Genomic DNA, 7,251 nt, shown 5'->3' on the forward strand with positions numbered 1-7,251 from the left:
TTCTTTACTGACTGAAGAAGAGGCTGAACTGATTCCTGAAACAGCAGACTGTTGCTCTTGTGGGGAAGGAATGTAAAAATAGGAGCTTTTTTTTTTTCAAATGAAAATGAAGCGGAAGCTTGTGATCAGTGTTTTGTCCGTGATGTCGGTCAGTTGTATAACCGTCTGTGATATCGCTCTCTTTATGAAAAACACACAAAGATTTTGTTCACCAAAGAAATGAAAAAGGTTTTTTGTGTAGGAAACTGTTGCTGGTGCTGAACATTAAATTTCACTCGTTTTTTCTCGGCTGTGTCACTCTGTCAGATTTCTTCTGTTACAGTCATAAACCTTTTATCACACTGCAGGACACCAAACCCCACACTCGCTCCCCGTTTATCATCTCTGTCTTAGTTTTTTCTTTCATCTATCTATCTATCTATAGATATATATATATACTTTATTTATGTGTATACCTCTTTTTTATTTTCTATTTTTTTGTTTGTTGTTTTTTCTTCCTCTTTTCTCTCTATCTATTTATGTCCCACATTCTTTCTTTCTTCCTTTCTTTCTTTCTTTCCTTCCATTTTTAATTTCTTCATCCTTTTATTTAGTATTTATTATATTTTTTTGTTCATTTACTTATTTTACTTTCTTTCCTTTAATTTTTTTTGTTGTGCTTTTCTTCCTCTCTGTCTCATTTTCCATTTTTTCCTTTCCTTTGTTTCATTTTTATTTGTTGTTTCTTCCCCCCCTCTCTTTCTCTCTCTCTCTCTCTCTATCTATCTATGTCTTTCTTTCTTTCTTTCTTTCTTTCTTTCTTTATCTATTATGTATTTGTTTGTTAATTTGTGCATTTACAAATTTTATTTTATTTTTATTTTTCTGTTTTTTGTTTATTATATTTCTCTCTCTATCTATCATGTCATTTTTCTTTCTATGTCTTCATCCTTTTGTTTATTTATTATATTAATTGATTACTGACTTATTTTTCTTTCTTTGTTTTCTTTTATTTTTGTTTTTTTTGTTGTTTATTTTCTTGCCTCTATCTATCCAACATTTTATCTATCTATGTCCCTTTCTTTGATCCTTTCTTTCTTTGTCCTTGTTTTTATTTGTTTATTATTTTATTTGATCTATCTATCTATCTATCTATCTATCTATCTATCTATCTATCTATCTATCTATCTTCTTGGTTTTTTTTTTGTAAATGCATGTTAAAACACAATCTCTGTCTCCCCCTAGTGGCGGGACATTATTATCCCAGCTACACGTGACCTCGGAGTCATGTGACCAGGCCCGGAAGTGAATCTGCTCGTGTGTCAGTGTGTTGTAGCTGCAGCAGCTTCCTCTGATACCGAGTCCACATTCATTACAGGTCTGAGGTGTTTTAGTGAAGTGAAGTGAAGTGAAGTGAAGATGCAGAGCTACGACAAGGCGGCGCTGAGCTCGAGGCCCGGACCCGCGGCGGACAGCAGGGGGTAACTCTCTCACCGAGCCTCGGTCTTACACTCGGAGTAGCGTTAGCATGTTAGCACGGCTTCAGTTGGAGTCATCCAAATCATAATAACAATAACAATAAGTGGTTTATTACGGGGATAAAAACATTACTGATGACGGGGAAATAAGGAAATGATTTTTAAGAATAAAATGTTTGTGTTTATAAAATGTAGTTTTAATTGAAGGAGCAGAAATGAGAGATTAAGAGGAAGTAAACCTGCACGTGCCTTTAATGGATTCATTAATAAATCAGTGGAGTTAATAAATTCATATTCTCTCTCTGTCTCTCTCTCCCTGTCTCTCTGTCTCTCTCTCTTTGTCTCTCTCTGTCTGTCCCTGTCTCTCCCTTCCTCTCTCTGTCTCTCTCCGTCTCTCCCTGTCTCCAGGACTGATGGATCTTTACTAGCCGTCCTAAAGACTCTGCTGTTCTTCACCGTCCTGATGATCACGCTGCCCATCGGACTCTACTTCACCTCCAAGAAATATCTCTTCGAAGGTTTGTTTACACACCAAACGCCTGTCGTGATGAGTTTCTGAGGAACGGCAGAAGAGTCTAAACTCTCTGGTCCGACAGAAAAAATATGACGGATCACGCTGACACTGTGGACTCCTTCCATACACGTCTCATAAACGTCTCTCCCGAGAGGAAACGTCACCATTTTTATAAATAGAAGCGGTTTTGTCCGTACGTTGGATCAAAACTCGCTCATTCAGGGATAACTTTACAGAAACCAGACTCTCTGTCGGTCTGTCCAGATGTTTAAGTAATCTTCTACAGTCCTTAGATCTCTGCCTGAAGTTTAATCTGCACCATCAGTAAAATCTAAATGTTGAGTAAACGTGATGTTATGAACAGTTATGTGTGGGATTTAATAATCTACTGTAAAATAATCTACTAATGTGCTACTGTCTCAATGTAAACAAACACCTGCACCAATAGATATTAATTAGAAAAGATAAAGTGAATATTTTGACTGGGATTAGTTCATATTTTCACTTTGGCTGAAATAACAGCGCTGAAGTGGTATAAGTGAATTTTAACACGCTGGAGTGGTTTTAAGACAAAACTTCATCTTTATCCTTTGATCTACTTTTTCCATTTCTCATCTGTGATTCACTCTCCGATTACCGAACAGGGAGTGTATTTGTCTGAGCACCAAAGAAGGACAACTTAGTGTAAACAAGGCGTAAGATACTCAAATTTAAACTCAATTCAAATTTTATTTGTCACATACACAGTTATACACAGTACGATATGCAGTGAAATGCTTATACGACTGCCAGTGACCTTAAAAAATAATAAAAGCTTATACATAAGAAATAAATATGAATAAAAGAAATACGTAAAAATAAAATGAACTTGTAAAATATGCTGTATAAAGTAAAATATACTGTAATAAAAGAAATACATTAGAAAATAAGATTAATTAGTGAAATGTCTTACTAAGTATTAATGACCACATTCTCTCTCTCTGTCAGGATCTCTGGGTTACTCCAGCAACGACAGCTACTTCTACGCCGCCATCTTGGCCGTGGTGGCCGTGCACGTGGTCCTGGCGCTGTTTGTTTACGTGGCCTGGAACGAGGGGTCGCGGCAGACGAGGGAAGGGAAGCAGGACTGAGCGAGAGCGAAGAGGACGAGGAGAACGGGAGTTTTGATTCTGATAAAAATGAAAGATTGAACGAAAGAGGGATCGAGAGAGGTGCGAAACCCACAGGAGACTTTAGATGCAGTGAAAACACACAAGCGGTACACGTGAACCTCAGGGGTCACCTCAAAGCTTCGGGCGTGTGTGTAGAATACGTAAAACTCGTGTTGTAGGAATGTCAAACTTTTATTTTCTGTGTGTGTAAAACTGTACAATCCCAGTGTTTCCTCGTTGTTATGCAGTAAATATTCCTAAAGATAAAGATTTCTCTAAAAGGTTCTAACAGGTTCTGCTGATATCCCAAACTTCTTACAGTAGAGTTCAGTGAGTTACAGAACCAACAACTTTACCGCTTTAGACCCCGAGAGGAAGAAACAAAGAGGAGGAACCTGGTGGACAGTTTGTGTAAATCACCTGCGACAGTTTGTGGCTCTCGGCTCTTCACACACACCACGCTGTCTAGACTGGAACTGCTGATTAAAGCCAGATAGTGATAGATAGCATCATGTAACATCACTCACACACACACACACACACACACACTCTCACACACATTCCCCCCACTCTGAATCACCTGGAATGCTTCTGAAAGCATCTTCTTCCTCAGCGAGCTCAATAAATCCTTTCGTCTGTGTCTTTCCTCCTGTTTTGTCCTAAAACTCTGTTAAGTGACATCGTTATTAGGAATAATAATTATAGCATCATGTGGTGTGTTTGTTGTGTAAAATTGTGACTATAGAGCGGCTGAAAAGACCTTTTGGTAAAAAACAGTACATTGCATACTTAAAAAAAATAGAGTTGGTGGGATTTTGATGGGATCTTTCAACATTTTCAAGAAATCAAAACATTAATGAGATGGTAGTAAAAGAAAAGATGTGGTGTAACGCCATCATGTACTTTAATTACTAAACATTTTTTATTAGCATCAGTTATGAGATTGGAAATTTTTTTCTTTAATAGAAAAATACACACATTAATTTTTTTTGTTTATTCTCAAAAAGAAGAAAAAGGAAGACCGACACTGCATTGTTTTTTTTTTTCTTTTTTGAAGAATACAGAAAATAACGAATTTTTTTCCTCAAAGAAAACATGATAGTAACTGATGCTAATTAAAATAAAAATAATAATAATAATTATTATAAGATGGTGTTTCACTGCGTCTTTTTTCTCTTTTAGGAAAAACATGTATGAAAAGGAGGTAAACACCTTTTGCACGTGCAAACAGACATTTCACAATATGTTTTTTTTCTTTTAATTTATTATTCATTTTATTAATATAAATGTCGCTTTAGGAGCTCTGTAGATGAATGTTCTCGTGTGAGAAAAAAAAAATTATCTCAAATTTCGTCTTTGTCTTGAATTAAAGCATTTTTGTGGTTCAAGAAATAAAGTAATAAATCTGTAATAGAGACTGTTTCAAAATAATTTCATTTTTGATTTTTTTGGCGTAACAATTGAATAATCGGAAATTGTATATAATTTATTTTGAGGATCAATTTGTCTGGATAATCAGTCAGTCAGTGAGATTACATGTACAGTATTGGGGGTTAAAAAGGAAATGCACACTGATGGAAATGAAGGCGAGTGGAGGGGGTGGTGAGGGGGGGTGGTGGAGGGGGTTAGTGCGGAAATTCTGAGAGCACGTCTGAGGGCGGGAATTCCGGCGGCGTGTTCTCCTGTGGGTGACTGCATTCCCTCCACATCACCTCAGCGTCTACATCACACACACACACACACACTCGGGATTCCTCCATTGTCTCAGAGTTCCTCTTAAGAGAAATGAATTTACATGTTTGTGACTGAATCATGTGTGAAATTTGTGTTTCTAAGAAGTTCACGTAAGCATTTAAAAGGTTATTTTATCTTCCTTACCTTTAAAAAAAAAAGGAAAAAGCTCCAACTTCAAATCAATTTCTTGTTTGTGAAAAACAGAAGCCTGGTCTCTATAATAGGAACAGAGGCTCTGCTTGTCCACGTACAGGCGCGGCAGGTAACGTCTTGGGGCCCCAGTATTGTATGGGGCCCCCAAGGACTGACAAGCTTATTTATTGCTAGACTTTGTTTGCGTGGAATTTAATTGCACACTCATTAGCACATTTTAAAAATCATCTGTTAAATTTTTAGATGATTTTTTTTTATGATTTAAGGGCGTTTTATTTTAAATTCGAATTAGCATATCTTCTCTTCTCATGAGCCAATTGTGGTGAAACAAAGCCTATATGTTACCTCAAGTTTAGCCAAATGCACCTGTGAAAACCGCATTTACATTCGATTCGTAGTTTTTATGTGATGTGTGCACAAACAAACAATCAGGCAAAAATTCCAAAACCCATCTTGATTATTCTATCGGTCTCACGTCCCCACAAATTCTTTTTCCGCAAATATATCCGTGCAGATCCTGACGCCCGCGTGCTACAGTACCCCTCATTACCTGTGATTGGAGTGTGCGGTCAACTCGCGGCCGTTCCTCACGCTGCTCCTGCGTTTCATCGGCCCTAAGTGGTACGCGGTGCCTACTGTTACATCCTGTGACAAAACTACCTGTGCAAACTGGATTTCTGTCTTTATATATATATATACAAGGTGTATAGATGGTGGTGAATTCTGGTTGGATGATTTCACCCCAACAGACCCTGGAACCAGATTTGCACACATGACACCTGCCGTGTGTGTTTTAGCAGCTGTTCCACTTCTGGAGGAAAGTAAAAATAAAAAAGGACCTTGTCTTCAGGTCAGAAGTGCGGTAACAGAACAAACGCTGAAACACGTTTTATAAAAGCTGTTGTTAAGCACAGTTTATCTTTCTTACTTAGTACACAGACGTTCCTTGTGTAACAAGTGTGTGTGTGTGTGTGTGTGTGTTCACATATAAGCACCACAGATTAGTGTTCCTGAAACCGCCTAACCTTTCTTTCCTTTGTATGACTCACTCCAGCACACACACACACACGAGTGACATAAGTGGAAAGTGGACGTTGTGTAATACATCTTCATTCTCATTTCCTCTGTTTTGTGTGCTCCTGCTGCTGCAGTCAAAAACATCCCAATGTAGAGGTCAGGACCACACACACACACAAATACATAACATCATCTGCTTACAGAAACAAAGGTTTGATTGCTTTACAAGAGCGATACACTCTCATTTGGTTTGAAATTTGGATTGGAATTGTTTTCAGGATATAAATCAGAATATAAACATAAATCTGAACCTGGTTTCCAATCTGAATTAGATTCTGGAAATAATATAAACAACAGAAATTGACTCGCAATTTGAATGGGTAGAAAGATCTGAATAACATCCTGAATCTGTAAATCAGAAATGAATTGTAATTTAACTCAAGCTGAATAATAAAAAAAATTAGATTATGAAAATTAAAGAAAATAATTCGAAAAACTAGATTTTGGCATGGCGGCACGGTGATGTAGTTGTTAGCATTGTCACCTCGCACCTCCAGTGTTCAGGTTTGATTCTCGTCTCTGTGTGCATGGAGTTTGCATGTTCTCTCTGTGCTTGGTGGGGTTCTACCGGGTACTCTGGTTTCCCTTCCACAGTCTTAGTACACTGGTTTCCCTCCCACAGATTAGGTTAATTGGCGTTCCCAAATTGCCCGTAGTGTGTGAATGAGTGTGGCGACATGCAATGGATTGGCAACCTCTCCAGGGTGTACCCCGCCTCGTGCCCTAAGTATGAATACTGGATAAAGCGGTATAGATGATGAGTGAGTGAAATATTGTGTATTCATTAAATGCATCTTAATCTGAATCTAAACTGGAATCTGAATCAGATATAGAAATGCTTTTAACATATAAATTAGAATTAATTACAACAGAATTTGAATCTGAATTTTACCCAGAACTGGAAACCAGAATAGGAACTGGAATCTGAACCTGAATCTGAATTGAATTCTCCAAACCGAATCAATACCAGAATCTATTTCAGAACAAAAATTTTAATCTGAATCAGAAATCCAGAACCCAAGGTACTGTCTGAATCTGAATCAAAACGTCAATTGGAATCGGAATCAGGATCTGAATTAACAGTTGAAAAAATAAATCAGACTTAAGTTTTGAATAAGAATCAGAAAGAAATGCACAAAAATAGGAAAAATTAATACATTTTATA

General features: G+C 37.3%; 1 protein-coding gene across 1 annotated transcript; it reads left to right on the forward strand.

The window, feature by feature from the left end:
• Nucleotides 1–1,276: 1,276 nt before the first annotated feature.
• On the forward strand, nt 1,277–3,771 carry vma21 (vacuolar ATPase assembly factor VMA21). The gene is made up of 3 exons (XM_053484828.1): nt 1,277–1,460; nt 1,866–1,975; nt 2,959–3,771. Exons 1-3 carry the CDS (start codon nt 1,399–1,401, stop codon nt 3,099–3,101), a joined length of 315 nt encoding a protein of 104 aa, XP_053340803.1. The 5' UTR covers nt 1,277–1,398; the 3' UTR covers nt 3,102–3,771.
• The last annotated feature ends 3,480 nt before the right edge of the window (nt 3,772–7,251 follow it).

Source organism: Clarias gariepinus, chromosome 24 (genome assembly GCF_024256425.1).
Source record: "Clarias gariepinus isolate MV-2021 ecotype Netherlands chromosome 24, CGAR_prim_01v2, whole genome shotgun sequence".
Classification (NCBI taxonomy): domain Eukaryota; kingdom Metazoa; phylum Chordata; class Actinopteri; order Siluriformes; family Clariidae; genus Clarias; species Clarias gariepinus.

What these genes read in the sequence shown, in the direction of transcription:
- vma21 (XM_053484828.1), top strand. Translation starts at nt 1,399, where the DNA reads ATGCAGAGCTACGACAAGGCGGCGCTGAGCTCGAGGCCCGGACCCGCG. An exon ending in CCCGCGGCGGACAGCAGGGG is followed by an intron (nt 1,461 to 1,865) that starts GTAACTCTCTCA and finishes CCCTGTCTCCAG; the next exon opens with GACTGATGGATCTTTACTAG. An exon ending in CAAGAAATATCTCTTCGAAG is followed by an intron (nt 1,976 to 2,958) that starts GTTTGTTTACAC and finishes TCTCTCTGTCAG; the next exon opens with GATCTCTGGGTTACTCCAGC.